A 16,385-nucleotide genomic window follows, 5' to 3' on the forward strand; every position below is an offset into this window, starting at 1 on the left:
AATAATTTATAATATTAGATTTCCTAAAAAGTTAATCTTGCATTCCTAAAATAAACCCACTTGCTATGACAGAGTATTCTTTTAACATCCAATTATTTTGGTTTTGGCATCAATACACGATAAGAGTGTGGAAGTTTCCTTCTTCATTTGTGCTCTGGAATACTTTAAATAGCACTGACAATCTGCTCTCTAATGGTTTAGTGGAATTGCCTTTGGCATTGTCTGAACCTGGTGTTTTTGTGGAGCTAGCTCTGACAATTTTTATATTTCATCTATGAAAATTGTTCTAATTAGTTTCTCTCCCCTACTTTCTTTTGGTCTTCTTTGATGTTATTTTTCCTCTTTAAAGCAATGGCTTAATTCATTACTTTTCAATCTTCCTTTTTTGATATAATTATTTAAGGGCAATCATTCTGATTTTTGAATGGCATTTTGAAAATTAAGAGAAGCCAAATCAACTCTAACATTAAATTTTGACTAAAGGAACATGGTCTGTAAACTGACCTCAAAACCAAATATTGGAATTTTCAGACCTTTTCTTTAGCACTTACCTTGAAAAGAATCTAATTTAGCTTTAATCAGCATTCTTAACCTTGCCACTTCTTGCCTTTTCAGTTCATCAAGTTTTGTCCTCACATGGTGACTTACTAAATCCAGTTCTTTGCTTAGCCTCCCACTCTGTTAACAAAAATGAAAAATTAATGTTATCTACAATATTACATTTTTAGATAAGATACAATATATCTAAAATAGGGTTATGATAAAGTAGTGATAAATACTTTGACTAATTGAGATAAATTTGATATTACAAACATTTCTTTCAGAAGAAATTCAGTTTGTTACTCTAAAGTAAGACATCTAACAGCCATAATTAAAGCAAAAACAAGAAACTCAAAAAGTAACTTAAATTGTAAAATGGTGCAGCCACTTTGGAAAACAATTTGACAATTTCTCAAAAAGTTAAACACTGAGTTACCATATGATTCTGCAAATCCATTGCTAGATATATACCTAAAGAGTAGAAACACATGTTCACATAAAGTCTTAAATATGAATGTTCACAGCAGCATTTTTCACACTAGCCAGAAAAGTAGAAATAACCCAAATGCCCATCAACTGATGAACTGATAAAATATGGAATATACCAATATATGCTACAATATGCTGAACATTGAAACCACTATGCTAAGTCAAAGAAGCCAAGCACAAAAGGCCAAATTTTGTATAATTCCACTCATATGAAATGCACAGAACAGGCAAAACCACAGAGATAGAAAGTAGATTAATGTTGGCCAGGGGCTGAGGAGAGGAAAGGGAGAGAGACTGCTTAGTGGTTACAGGGTTTCATTTTAGAGGAAATAAAATTGTTCTAAAATTAGATAGTAGTGATGGTTATATAACTCTGTACATATATGAAAACCACTGCATTGTACACTTTAAAGGGGCAAATTTTATGGTACATTAATTATATTTTGATAAAGCTTTTTTAAGTAACATGGCTTCTTAAGCTTTAGTCATTCCATATATAAAAAACTTATCAAAATTCATCTTTTTTAGGTTGTCTCCTTTGATTACTTAGATTATTCGAATAGATACATGCTTCAAATTTTAAGAAACGAAATAGTTGGTGGTTTACTTTCTCTTGTTTATAAATGCATTTGCAATCATAAACTGCAAGTCTAGCTAGCAATCAGGCACACAAACCCTTCAGGCTTGAGTCAAGGGGGCCTGCTGAGGAAGGGAAGGGAAAGAAACTCCACAAGGGACACCAAGAAAGAATGTTCAGAGTGGGGAAAGGAGAGCCAAGAGAACAGTCTGCTACAGAAGCAAAAAGAGCAGTATATTTCAAGGAGAGATGGTCACTATTATTGATAAAACAATAGTTCTCAAGCGGAAGCACCAACGTCACTTGGGAACACCAGATCCGCAGGCCCTAGACTTACTGAATCATAAAGTTGGGAGGTGGGGCCCAGAAATCCGTTTTAACAATTCAAAATTTTGAGAACCACTGAGATAAAATAAAGGAGTCCAGTAAGAAGAGGAATAGAATGTGCTCACTAGATCTGGCAATTAAGAAGTCATGACATCCTTCACAAAGGTACACTCAGGGGAGTGGCACAGGAAATGCCATGATCCTCCCAGTTAGCAATGTTTGGTAAGGGAAGAAATGTAGTATATGAGGCTCCTTTCAAAGTGCTTAGCTGAAAAGGAAAGGACAACTTCTGACTTTTTTCTCCAGTTTTTCCTGAGAAAAGAGGAACTGCCTAGCTGTTTGAAATGATTCTGTTGGGTTGGGTTTTGTTGTCTAGTTTTACTCATTTCTTTTTCATTAAATAACTGTTTAACTTACTCCATTTTTTTCTCCCCGCCTCCCCAGTCCAACCCCATAAAGAAAAGGAATTGACTGTGAAAGGAAGACAGTTATAAAAGTATTCCCATACCAAATAAGCCAAGCTAGCTGCCTTTTTTCCCCTGGTTATTTCTATATAGTAACTCCCATTATCCACATTTTTGTTGGCCCTCAAATAATGCTCTTAGTCCTAACTGAAGTATTGTAGATAAGAGACACTGAAAGGTCTCTACTAGATATCCTTCATCCCAGGAAATTAGTTCCATAGCTCAAATAAATTTTTCAAGGAAACACAAGATTATTCAGGGGATTGTGGGTATTATCTAAGTGAAATAAGTCAGGCAGAGAAAGAAAAATGCTGCCTGACATATGTGGAATCTAAAAAAACAGAACAAACCAACTAAACCAAATGAAAAACAGACACACACATGCAGAGAACAAATTGGTGGTTGCCAGAGTGGAGGGAGGTTGGGGAAGAAATGAAATGGGTGAAGGGGATCAAGAGGTACAAACTCCCAGATATAAAATAAATAAGCCATGGGGATGTAATACACTACATGGGGTGTGCAGTCAATAATATTGTATTAATTTTGTGAGGTGACAGATGGTTACTAGACCTGTATTTCCCAAAGTATACAAATGTCAAATCACTATGTCCTAAACATTAAACTAATATAATACCATATGTCAAATATATGTCAATTTTTTTTAAAAAAGGAAATTCTCAAATAAAATAAAATAAAGATAATTCAAGGGAATTATTGGCATAAGGCTGCTACCATTCTCCCAGAAAAGTTCACAGCTTCCAAGAGGAAAGCTGTGAACTAAAAGCTACACACAGGCTCTGATAGCAGCCACAACCTTACGCAGTCAGACTTTCAAATGGGGCCCAGACCAGGGACAGAAACTAAAATAAGAAGGATGCTTGATCCAGAATGTTTTCTTCAAATGAAGTTCTCTAGTTCTGATTCTGGAAACAGCTGAGATAATTTTTTAGGAAAGTTAAAAACAGATAAGAATAATATAAGCAAACCAATAAAACTATCTTGAGAGATATAACTGAAAGTTTAAAATTAAATCATTGGATTTTTTTTTTTTTTTTTTTTTTTTACTTCTGACTCTAAGATAAACCAAATTAAATGGATTCATTACCCTTCACGGATGGGCTTCCCTGGTGGCTCAGATGGTAAAGAATCTCCCTCAAGGCAAGAGACCCGAGTTCAAGCCCTGGGTCAGGAAGATCCCCTGGAGAAGGAAATGGCAACCCACTCCAGTATTCTTGCCTGGAGAATCCCATGGACAGAGGAGTCTGGTGGGCTACAGTCCAAGGGGTCACGAAGAGTCGGACACGACTGGGAGACTACACTTTCACTTTCACCCTTCAAGGATGGGCTTTAAAAGAATCTCTCATGTCAGATCTTGTTTTTGCAACCTCTTTTCTTTATTATGAGTACGAAGGAGAGGTCTAGGACTAAGATAATGTCTAATAAATGGGGTTCTTAGGACAGAGGCTAATTAAACCTCCCCTATTAAGATAAGATATGGGCCATTACATCCTCTGTTAATCTGTATCTGATTAAACACCAGAACTAAACTAACTCTAAACCTTTGAATAGCTTCCTGCTGGCCTCCCATCATGTTTCAAGTCTCTTACCATGATGTACAAGACCCTCTATCATCTAGCCCATGATTCCTTCCAACCTCATCTTTAGGCCAATCATGGCCTCCACTTCCCAGGCTAGCTTCCAGAAATATTTGCTACTTCCAGGTTCCTATATATCTCCTGCACCTTGACCTGGGATGCCTCCCGGTCTTTCTCCTTTTCTCAGCCACATCTTTAAGCAATAGACATAATCTCTAGGAAGAAATATGACCCACCTTCCCCCACTGAATTAGGTGTCCAATCTTATATCTCCAAAATACATTATACACTTATCACATATTCATTGTAGTAATCTTTTTCTCGGTATTAGTCTCCCTTGAGGGTTCTTTAAGGGCTGCGAATGAGACTCATCTTTGTAATACCAATACTTAGCTCAGTGTCTGGCATGCTTAAATATTTGTCAAACAATTATTTAATTACATTTACCTTTATTTCCTCTATGTCTGCTTTCTGGAGCTTTTCTCTGAAATGACTATCTGTTTCCAGCACATCAATCACTTGCTTGAGGTATTCATCATAATAAAGTCCAGTATCCTTCAAATTAAGAAACAAACAATAACTCTTCTGAAAGTTTTTCCTTCCCTGTATCTAAAGATCTCAATCCTAAAAAACAAACAAAAAAACAAATGTCTAGAAAAATGGTACTGAGACAAACCTACTTTGACAGTTTGGGCAAAGTTAAAAAACTGTATTTCTCAAATGAAGAACGTTGTATCAGAACCAATGTCATGTTTTACTCCTATGTAAAAGCCAATTTTCTATATCACTTAGACAAAGTAGACTTAACCAATAATATTAAAATTATTGAGTTTACCCCATTGTCACCTGTCTCCTTCATTGTTATCTATCTCTTCTCTGAATATAATACAATGTTTTCTTGGCTGGTTATCTCCATCTTGGAAATACATCATTTAATGTATTCTCTTATATACTATCTAATATACTAATTAGATATATATATATAACATAACTACATTAAATAAATTTTGTCTAATATTAAACAACAACATATACTTATTTATTATACATTTTACTACTTTTTGAAAAATAGTTCCTAAATTTCCAATTTTATAAATAACAAATCTTAGCAATATTTTAGCTAAAATTCTTCCCACCAGGTTATCTTTGTCATTTCACTTACTGGTGGTTCTATCTTTGCACTGTCCACAGGCTGAGCAGATTTTACTTTTGTCTTGTCTATGTCTATAGGCACAGCTTCAAAAGTAGTAAGTGCGCACGTAACCAAGAGAAAACAACATTGTGGAAGGATGGTCCTCCACTTCATCTGAAATAAAGGCAAAATCATATTAAGGTTCTGAAAAAACATTTTCAAAATATATATATATATATATATATATACCACATTACCACATTAGTACCACATTAATAATACCACAATTAATAATATAATATATTTGATTTTAGGGAGCTTAATTCTAGGAATTCCAGAATTCTAGGAAAGGGGTTAAGAATAGATTATAACATCAAAAATAATGCTTAAAATAGATCACTAAAGAAAATCAGGAAAGAAATGCTTTTCAGCTAAGATTAAAAAGACAAGTAAACAAAATTTTAAAGTTTAAACTGCTTATATAAGAAAACATTTGGTTAATTTAAAAAGCTTCAAATAAAGGTGGTAATGAGGGACTCGATTTTTTAAAAAATAAATACCCCAAGTTTAAGAAAGGGAGAAGGGAAAACTATATATATATATATATATATATATATATATATATATATTTTCTCAACTAAAATACTAAAGAGCCAAAATTACTTCCGGATATGATATTTAAATTAGCTTTGATCTAATTTTGAAAGTAATTTGCTCTATGAACATAAATTGATTTAAAAAGACAAATAACTGGCTGAAAATATTCTCTTAACCTTACCAGACATTATTTTATCATAGCCAATGTTATTCATTGTCCAGTTGTTAAATCATGTCTGATTTTTTGTGACCCCATGGACTGCAGCGTGCCAGGCTTCCCTGTCCTTCACTATCTCCTGGAGTTTGATCAAACTCATGTCCATTAAGTCAGTGATGCCATCCAACCATCTCATCCTCTGTTGCCCTCTTCTCCTCCCATATATGACAAAGTTCTTTTCGGTCAAGAATTTTTCAAATAAATAGGTCAATAAAATATCAAGCAGGATGTAACAGGGCTGAAGCAAAAGAGTAACAACTAGTGCTGGTCCCAGAATATTATTCAAATCTTGGACATCCCTGGTGTTCCAGTGGTTAAGAATCCATCTTGCAAGGCAGAGGATATCAGTTCAATCCCTGGTCCAGGGAGATCCCACATGCCACTGAGCAACTAAGCCTATGTGCCACAACTACTGAGCCCATGTGCTGCAACTACTGAAGCCTGTATGCCTAGACCTGTGCCCTGCAGCAAGACAGCCAAACAGTGAGAAGTCCAAGCACCACAGCTAGAGAGTAAGCCCTGCTCTCCAGCTAGAGAAAGCCTGCTCACAGCAACCAAGGGCCAGTGCAGCCCAAAATAAATAAATAAATTTAAAAAAAAAATTGTTCAAATCTTGCTTATTAATTTTCTACTTCATAAGGATATTTGTAGCTCCAGAGGATCTACTACAAGAATTAGAATGAATGAAAACCTCATACTTAATTTATTTGATACACATAGACTGATAATAGGATCCAAGTCAAAAATAATGGTCTGACCGTCAATCTGGAATATGCATTATTTAATTCAGAGACTTCCAAACTTAGCTGGCCATGGACTTTTTTTTAAGTAACACGTCTTTATCCACAGAACCCAGTCTGGAAGAATACACTGCCTCATTTTCACCACAACCCTAGGTAGTATATAGCAGTGACTCATTTTACAGATGAAGAAATTTTTAATGGAAATAATTCACTCACACAGCATTGTCTTGAATTAAAAAAAACACTAGAATTCACGTTTTAGTGCTATTTCTAGTATATCAAAATTTTTAGCATCATTATTGAGATACAATTCACTTGCCATAAAATTCTTCCATCTAAGGTACAGGATTTGTCTATTCTATAAAGATGTTACTCCAAGTCTAGTTTTCAAACCTAAAGGATAAAATCATCTGGGAGCTTGTTGGAAATGCAGATTCTCAGGTTGCACCCAAGACTTCTGGAGTCAGAATCTCTGGGGTGGGACCCTGGAATCTGTTTTAACAAACATTCCAAGTGATCCCTACATATGGATACTCAAGTCCAAGACTCACTCTTCTCTAGGACACTAGTCCTTCAACACGACTGTTGTGAGTAAATGTTACATACAATGAAATGTTTGGGAGATACTGGCTCAATGAAGTTAAATATGTTCCCATCTTCATAAGACTTTTAGAACTTGAGACGGGCTACTCAGCATTAGGAATCTCTAAGAGAAGGATGATTTGTTTTCCCACAGAATCTTTTCCCGGCCATGAATCACCTCCTCTTCTCACAATGATTTTTTATGATAACAAAGGTTTATTTCTCATTTCATGCTTCATGCCCACTATAGGTATATGCTTTGCTTTTGTTCTTTTGTGATATAATTTACATGCTATAAAACTTACCCTTTTCAATCACACAATTCAGTGGTTTTTAGTATATTCACAAGGCTGTGTGATTATCAACATTATCCAATTTTAGAACATTTTCATCACACCAAAAAAGAAACCACATACCTATTAGCAGTCATTCCCCATTTCTCCTATTCTCTCAGTCTATGGCAATCATAAATCTGCTTTCAGTTTATATAGATTTGCCTACTCTGGACATTTTATATAAATGGAATCGTATAACATATGGTCTTTTTTATATCTGGCTTTTTTCATATAGCCTTATGCTTTCAAGGTACATCCATGTTGTAACATGAATCAGCACTTCATTGTTTTTTTTTACAGCTGAATAGATATTCTACTGTATGGATATTCTACATTTTGTTTATCAGTTCATCAGTTGATGAAAATTTGGGTTATTTATGCTTTCTTTTTTTATTAAAGATTACAATAAATGGTCTCCTTTTTTGTTGTTGCTTTAAATTTTTACTTATTTATTGGTCACACTCAGTCTTTGTTGCTGTGAGCGGGCTTTCTCTAGTTGCAGGGGGCGGGGGCTACTCTTCATTGCAGTGCTCGGGCTTCTCATTATGGTGGCTTCCCTTGCTGAGGACACAGGTTCTAGGCTCCAGGGCTCAGTAGTTGCGGCTCTTAGGCCCTAAAGCACGGGCTTAGTAGTTGTGGCACACAGGTTTAGTTGCTCCACAGCATGTGGAATCTTCCCAGACCAGGAATCGAGCTCGTGTCTCCTGTACTGGCAGGCAGATTCTTAGCTACTGCACCACCAGGGAAGTCCTATTTCTACTTTTTTTGGTTAGTATGAATACTACTACTATGGATATTTATGTTCCAGTTACTGTGTTTAACACAACAACTTGAATTCTTTTTGTTGTATATCTAGGAGGAGAATTGCTAGATCAATTCTGTAACTCCATTTATAATTTCTTGAGGAACTGCCAAACTGTTTTCCATGGCAGCTATATCTTTTCCCACTACCACCAGCACTATATAAGGGCCCTAATTTCTGTATCCTCGCTAACACATATTATTTATTGTCTATCTTTTATTATAGCTAACCTACTGGGTGTGAAGCAGTATCTTATTGTGAGTTTGATTTGCGTTTTATTGGCTACTGATGTTGACCATCTTTTCAAGTATTTATTAGCAATACATTTTACCTTTTAAAAAATTTAAAAAGTGTGAGTTAGTTTTTTTTTAATTCTGAATTGAAATTTTTGTTTACCTTTGCCAAGTCCCCTATGCCACTGTAAACAGGCTGGCCAAATGACTATTAGACAACACTAGAGTTTTAAGTGTAATCACGACTGAAAAGCCCAAGTTATGACTTAACTGCTCAAGTCAATTTTGATGTCTTCTACATATACTTCTGGGGCTTAATTGAGTCTCAATGGCCCCTAACATAGTACACAAATAGTTAGAAAATGAATAATTGCTAAAATGATTTGGGCATTCGTGCTAAGTTGCTTCAGTCATGTCCGACTCTTTGTGACCCTATGGACTGTAGCCCACGAGGCTCCTCTGTCCATGGGATTCTCCAGGCAAGAATACTGGAGTAGGTTGCCACGTCCTCCTCCAGGGGATCTTCCCAACCCAACCCAGGGACAGAACCTGCAGCTCCTGCACTGCAGCCAGATCCTTTACCACTAAGCCACCAGGGAAGCTAAAAATGATTTGAATAGTCTCTACAATGTGCATGTGGAAAGTCAGCTCAGTGTTATACCTCCACAACTTCATTTTGCAAACCCCACCAGGAACTGTGACTACTATCACTTGATACAGTCAATCCGGAGTTTAAAAGACCCTTTCACACAGACTCCTTCCTCCACCCTAGGTTCATCTCCAAGGTTCCTCAGGCTCTCCTTTTCCCACCATACAACACATACATTAATAAACAGTTCTGCTTAGCAACTGGAAGCTATGTTGCATGCTGTTAAATATGCCCTTTTTTACAGTGTCCACCTTTACTTCAATACACAATAGAAGCCTGAGAGTAATAAAAATAAACCTTAGTTAAATACAGTCTTGGAAGTGGAATCCCTTCACCAATTTGTCATTTCTACTCTCTCATTCTTCTTTCAAGTATATCATAAAATGAAGAGAGTCACAGAGGAATGTGTTTGTATATATGAAAATGTCTGTGTGCACGTGTCCTGATAGCATCTCAAAGTGACAAAAAGTGTCTGAGAATCTGCTCTAAAATAGTGGATGAGTTTATGGTACATAAACATTTAACTGAGTCCTAGGCTTATTATAAACAACAACAGAAACCATCTATTGAGTGTCTACTACGTACTTCCCTGGTGACTCAGCTGGTAAAGAGTCCTCCTGCAAAGTGGGAGACCTGGGTTTGATCCCTGGGTTGGGAAGATCCCCTGGAGAAAGGAACGGCTACCCACTCCAGTATTCTGGCCTGGAGAATTCCATGGACTATATAGTCCATGGGGTCGCAAAGAGTCAGACACGACTGAGCGACTTTCACACCCCCCCCACACACACTCACACACACTACGTACTAATCAGTATGCTAAATGTTTTTATTACATTAATTCTTACAATGGCCCTGTGAAATAAACACTATTATTCCCATTTTAAAGTACAGGAATCTGAAACATATCAGTTAAAAATTTTGAACTGGATCACATGGCAGTAAGTGGTAGATCCAGAGTTTGGACCTGGGAGTGACTGAAAGCCTATGTCCAAAGCCTATGTCTGCTTTTAAGCAGTGATTCTCAAAGCATGGTGGTCCCTGAGCCAGCAGCACCAGCACCACTTGGGAATTTGTTAGAAATTATCAGGGCTTATTCCAGATCATCTAAATCAGAGCATCTTTGAGGGAGGTGGGGGGTGAGGGATGCAAAGTCTATTTTAACAAGTGGTTAAAATACAGGTGGTTCCAAAGTAGCTAACATTTGAAAACATACTGCTTCCCTTAGTTCTGTTATTCATAAACCTCCTCTGCAATGAGAGACAAAGAGAATGCTTATCTGAAAAGTAAATTTGGATCCTCAAGGAAAAGAAAAATGGATGATACTACCATGTGTAAAATAGCTAGTGGGAAGATGCTCTCTAGTACAGGGATTTAGCGCAGTGCTCTGTGATGATCTAGAGGGATGAGACGGGGGAGGTGGGAGGCTCAAGGGGAAGGGAATGCACGCATGCTAAGTCACTTCAGTCTCTTTGCCACCCCATGGACTGTAGCCCGCCAGGCTCGTCTGTCCATGGAATTTTCCAGGCAAGAATACTGGAGTGGGTCGCCATTTCCTTCTCCAGGGGATCTTCATGACCCAGGGATCAGACCCCACATCTCTTAAGTCTCCTGCGTTGGCAGACATGTTCTTTACCACTAGCGGGAAGTAGAAGGCTCAAAGGGGAGGGGATATATGTATACATATAACTGATCCACTTTGTAGTACAGCAGAAACTAACACAATATTGTAAAGCAGTTAAACTCTAATTTTTTTAAAAGGTGTTATACCTAAGAAGAGTAAGGCAAATTAAATTTAGGTGTATACACTATCCACTTGCTATAAGACCTCAGTATTATTTATGCCCTTAGATTCTATTAGTAGTTAATTCCATTGAATAAAGTGTAGATCTTTTCTGCTACATTATCAGAAATACTAATAAAATTGCTTGTATTCACAACAATTTTAAGAAATAATTAAGCTATATGATTTATAAATGCCTTTAAACCAAACACTGCTTATTCAATCAGCTGAAAATTGCCTTGGTATATCAAATAGAAAATTTAGGTGGTGGGATACAAAGAACACAAAAATCAACTACCAATAAAATTTCCTGTCTAGATATAGTAAAAAGGAAGTAAAGCCAGGAACGTCTCACACTTTGGATACAGAGTGTGAGACACTGTACACTTTTTAAAGAGTGAATTTTAAGATATGTGAATCATACTTCAACTTTTTTTAAAGTAATGAAAAATAGAGAAAAAAACCTGAGCTTGTAAAAGAAATGTGAACATTAAAAAAGGAACAATTACAATTTGCAAACATAATTTACTATAAAAGTATGGAAGGACTGATGCTGAAGCTGAAACTCCAGTACTTTGGCCGCCTCATGCGAAGAGTTGACTCATTGGAAAAGACCCTGATGCTGGGACGGATTGGGGGCAGAAGAGGAAGGAGACAACAAAGGATGAGACGGCTGGATGGCATCACCAACTCAATGGGCATGAGTTTGAGTAAACTCCTGGATTTGGTGAGGGACAGGGAGGCCTGGAGTGCTGCAATTCACGAGGTCGCAAAGAGTCAGACACGACTGAGCGACTGAACTGAACTGAACTGATGTAAGTTTTAAAATTAGCTAAGCTCTATAACTTTTCATAATTATCCAGTTTTTACATTCTTAATCATTTTTGTCTAGATAAAATGACTATTATCATACTAGAAAAGTGAAAATCTTGCACTTTAATTTTGGATTTATCTGTTTTTCCTTATAATTCTGGCCATTTTCCTTTAAATATTTTGAGGCTATGTTTTTAAATGTACACAAACAAGATTTTCTAGGTTTCTGGTAGATTTAATCTTTTTCACATTTGAGTGACCTTTATATCCCAATTTGCCTTAAGGTCTATTTTGATAGTTTTTAAACCAGTTTTTTTTTTTTTTTTTTATTAGTGTGTAGATACACATACACACCCACACACACGTTCTCACACACTTTCTTAAAATTCAGCATACCAGTCTTTCCAACTAGAGTATTTTCTCTGTTTATATTTAATCAAATTACTGACGATGTACTTAATTCCTCAGTTTAACATCTCAGAAATCAAAGTGTTTTTTAGTTAATAGAACATTAAAAAGTGGTTGATTAAGTGGCAATAGCAACATAATCTTTACTGTCAACACACACATGAACTTTATTATAGCTATTCCTACTGCTATTACTTTAGACTGAGTTTTTGCATTTTTCGTCTCTCACAAACTGAATTTAGTTGCCATTTAATACATCTTCAAAAGGATTAAATTATGATTTGGCATTAAAATGAAAGGCTATTTGGGGGAGTTCCCTGGTGGCCTGGTTTGACCAGTCAATCCTAAAAGAAATCAATCCTGAATATTCTTTGGAAGCACTGATGCTAAAGCTGAAACTCCAATTCTTTGGTCACTTGATGCAAAGAGTCAACTCATGGGAAAAGACCCTGACGCTGTGAAAGATTGAAGGCAGGAGAAGAAAGGGATGACAGAGGATGAGACGGTTGGATGGCATCACCAATTCAATGGACATGAGTTTGAGCAAAATCTGAGAGATAGTGAAGGACAGGGAAGCCTGGTGTGCTGCAGACCATGCCTTCACAAAGAGGACATGACTAAGCAACTGAACAAGAACAACAACAACAACTGGTGGCCTAGTGGTTAGGATTCTGGGCTTTCACTGCCCAGGGTCAATCCCTGTTCAGGAAACAAGATGCCACAAGCCTTCTGGCCAAAAAAAAAGAAAAAGAAAAATTTATTTTGTAAACATAGAAATGAAGTAGCTGATATTAGTAAAGCAAATATTTGATGTCAAAGGAATAATAGTAACTTTACATTTTCTTATAAAGGAACATCTAAGAGTTTCACCTGACTACAGACAGGAAGATACCCACAAATAGACAAAACTACCTTACATTTTGAGATAGAACAAGATTATTTATAAGCATTCAAACAACGCAAATGAAGGCAGCAGAAACTATGTCTCCAATAAAAAAAATTATATAGAATATAAGACTGATTTGATGGATTCATGAATCATTAAGGCAAATGTCAATTTGTCAGAGACTTCCAACCAACACTGAACAGAAGCCACGTAACTTCCAAGTAATTTTGAGGAAAACACAAAGATGAATTTAGTCAATAGGAAATGCTGAAAAAACCCTGATGCTCTTTTTAGCCCTCAAAATGATACAGTAATGCTAAAGGAGTTAAAGAGACTGATGCTCCAAGAATGAGTTACACAAGAAATAGCATATTACTGAACACTAGCATAGGCAGCTATGGCCAAAAGTTCTTGCCATATTAAATTCTAAACTACAAAAGAATTTCCCAAAAATGCTACTGTTACATGTAAAAGAGGGATTATGGCTAAGTTAAAGGAAGGTTAACTAAAGCTGGCTTGAATGTCCAAGAGCCTTTAGTAGCCTTCCAAGTGTGTGAGTTTAGTTCTTGATGCATTCTGAGGTTGCATACCTGAATATTTTGAAGAATAGGTTACCTGAAAGGCATCCCAACTGGATGCTATTTCTGATGCTATGTCTAGACAAACTGTAACCCCTCAGTGGTAAATAAACCACTGATGGAGGGACTGGGGAAAGAAGATGAATCTGACAACTTCCCATCATCATCTTTTGAAAAGCACCAGCATCAAAGCTTGTAAGATGATGATCATCTTCAGGAATGCACTGGAATCAAAGCTTGCAAAATGAAGGTCAGAGGCTTGGAAGAAAATTCCAGGCAAATGGTTTTAAAGAAACTCCCAGAATTAAATCACCATCACTCTCCACAGTAGAGAGGAAAATGTCATGTGGGAAAACACAAACATTCACAATTCTGAATCAAGGAAGCATTTCAGAAGACTTAGGTTATGAATGTGAAAGAGTCTTAGAAATACCTTAACTGATTTATTTAGCTTCTTTAAATTTCTTAATGTATCTGCAAATGCGATGTAAGAAAAACCTGTATGTTTAAATATATCTTAAAAAGCACTTTCAGTAAACACAGAATGATATTCTAAGTGATAAAGAACTCAGTTTTATGGGCAATATGTATTCTATATGGTATAAAATGGTGTGTCTTAATATCAGTGTGTTAGGGGAAACACAGTGACTGAAACCACCCACCCTGGCCAGGCACCATAGTAACCATTTGCATGAGCTATTTTAGGACAGGAGGTCCTAGTAACAAACACAGAACTAATAAGCCACCACCAATCAGAAGAGTTCGGGAAAGGTCAAAAGGAGAAACACGTGTCAGACCACCTCCCAGAATCCTTCCTGCTGGCATCCATCTTGGCTAAGCAATGCGCGTGTCACCAAGGACTCTCAGTCAGAATGACTGGCCAAAGAAAACCCGGAAACTAACCCCATCACCATAAAACCCAAGACTGATAGCCACGTGGCAGAGCACTTCTCCTGGGTTCCCTTACCCTACTGCTCTCCCCTTGGGCTCCCTTTCCAATAAAACCTCTTGCTTTGTCAGCTCATGTGTCTCCTCGGGCAATTCATTGCCAAGTGCTAGATAAGAGCCCACTTTCGGGCCCTGGAAGAAATGGAGTCTCCTTCCTGCAACAAATGGAGTCTTCAGTTCAGTTCGGTTCAGTCGCTCAGTCGTGTCTGACTCTCTGCGACCCCATGAATGGAGTCTTAGAGTCAATGAAACACCACCTTTTGGGGGGCTTTCTAGGTACCCTGCCTCTTTACTATTTATCTCCTCTCCTTTCTTGCCTGTGTCTAAATTTTGTTTTTGATTGATGAAGAATTTTTTAAATATACTTTTCCCTTCTATTAATTTTGAATCTCTTAGTGTTTATTTTTATAAATAATTAGGACAATTAACTTACTGCAGCCTAAAGCTAATTAAAACATTTACTCCTTAATAAGGCCTCAATAAAAGTTAACTGCTATCATAACAAAAGAAATGTACATTTTTCTAGCTCATTAGGTATAAAAGTAATGTTGTAAAAATCTCTTTAAATGCCAAGATAATGTCAAATGTGTCAGAGACAAGTTTCCAGATTTTCATGAATCCAGTAATATACGAATGGCCATACAAAAGGAGAGATGAGTGATAAAGAGAGGCAATGCAGAAAAAGGGAAACTAATTTATTGATACTTTTCTTCCACTATCAGATCAGTAAGAATGGTCTTCTCCTTTCTTTTATCAACCTCTTTGTCCATAAGAACAGAGACCTGAAGAGAAAGTCCTGGGCCAAAGGAGGTTGACACAGTAAACTGATCCAAACCAGAATAGGCTGAATTATCACTCTCAAGTAGGATAATGTGAAATTCTAAATCAGGCAGTGATCCCAAGACAGCATGGAACGCACTGATCCCAAAGGCATTGGTGCCTTAAGCAAAAGCACAAAATAAACAGAGTTCTTAAGCCTCTCCTAACATTCAGTAGATACAAAATAATTTCCCTCAATTTCCAATTCCTAAAAATAAGCTTCTCTCTCCTTCCCTGTCTCCACTAAAACAAAATTCCCATTCATACACAGAAGCACATTTCTCAACTACTGATTCTTACCAGTAATTATCTGGATTAAGTCTACTTGGGGTGCGTATGGATGGGTGGGGGTGGGTGTGAGTGTGTGTGTGTGTGTCTGTCTGTATGTGTGTGTTTCCTGTTTTGCTTATAGGGACAAATATCCTCGAAGTGGTTAACAAGAATGGTCGTGGGTAAGAAGGGTGAAGAATACAGAAAACTGAAACTAGTTTGTCTCGCTTTCCTTTCAACAATATCTCTTCCTTCCTCATCTACTGTTTTCTCCCTCTAACCTTCTTCTTTTACTCCTATTGCTTTTAAATTTAAGACTGAATTGAAGTATGTTTTCTTTACTCTGTTATCTGTTATTTATTAATTTAACAAACACTAAGTACCCACTATATTCCAGATATCATGCTGGATACAAAGGTAAGTGAGATAGACATGGTCTCTATCTTCACAGGGTTTTCAATCCAATGTGGAAGGCAGCCTATTAAGTAAACAATTGCAATTTGAAAAAAGCTGCTTACAGAACAACATATAACATTATTCTTTCTATTAATTGAAAAAAATTTAAGGCATTAAAATTGTATTCAGCAAATAAGATATTCTC

The 16,385-nt window shown here is 36.7% G+C and overlaps 1 protein-coding gene across 1 annotated transcript in view; it reads right to left on the reverse strand.

The window, feature by feature from the left end:
- NUCB2 (nucleobindin 2) overlaps window positions 1-16,385 on the reverse strand; it is a 40,222-nt gene that overhangs the window by 16,937 nt on the left and 6,900 nt on the right. The window contains exons 3-5 of the mRNA XM_061146689.1: window positions 5,155-5,298; window positions 4,440-4,547; window positions 552-678 (exon numbers count right to left, since the gene is read on the reverse strand). Coding sequence (XP_061002672.1) covers window positions 552-678; window positions 4,440-4,547; window positions 5,155-5,298 — 379 coding nt within the window. The remainder of the gene's footprint in view (window positions 1-551; window positions 679-4,439; window positions 4,548-5,154; window positions 5,299-16,385) is intronic.

This window comes from Dama dama, chromosome 1 (assembly GCF_033118175.1).
Source record: "Dama dama isolate Ldn47 chromosome 1, ASM3311817v1, whole genome shotgun sequence".
Taxonomy (NCBI): domain Eukaryota; kingdom Metazoa; phylum Chordata; class Mammalia; order Artiodactyla; family Cervidae; genus Dama; species Dama dama.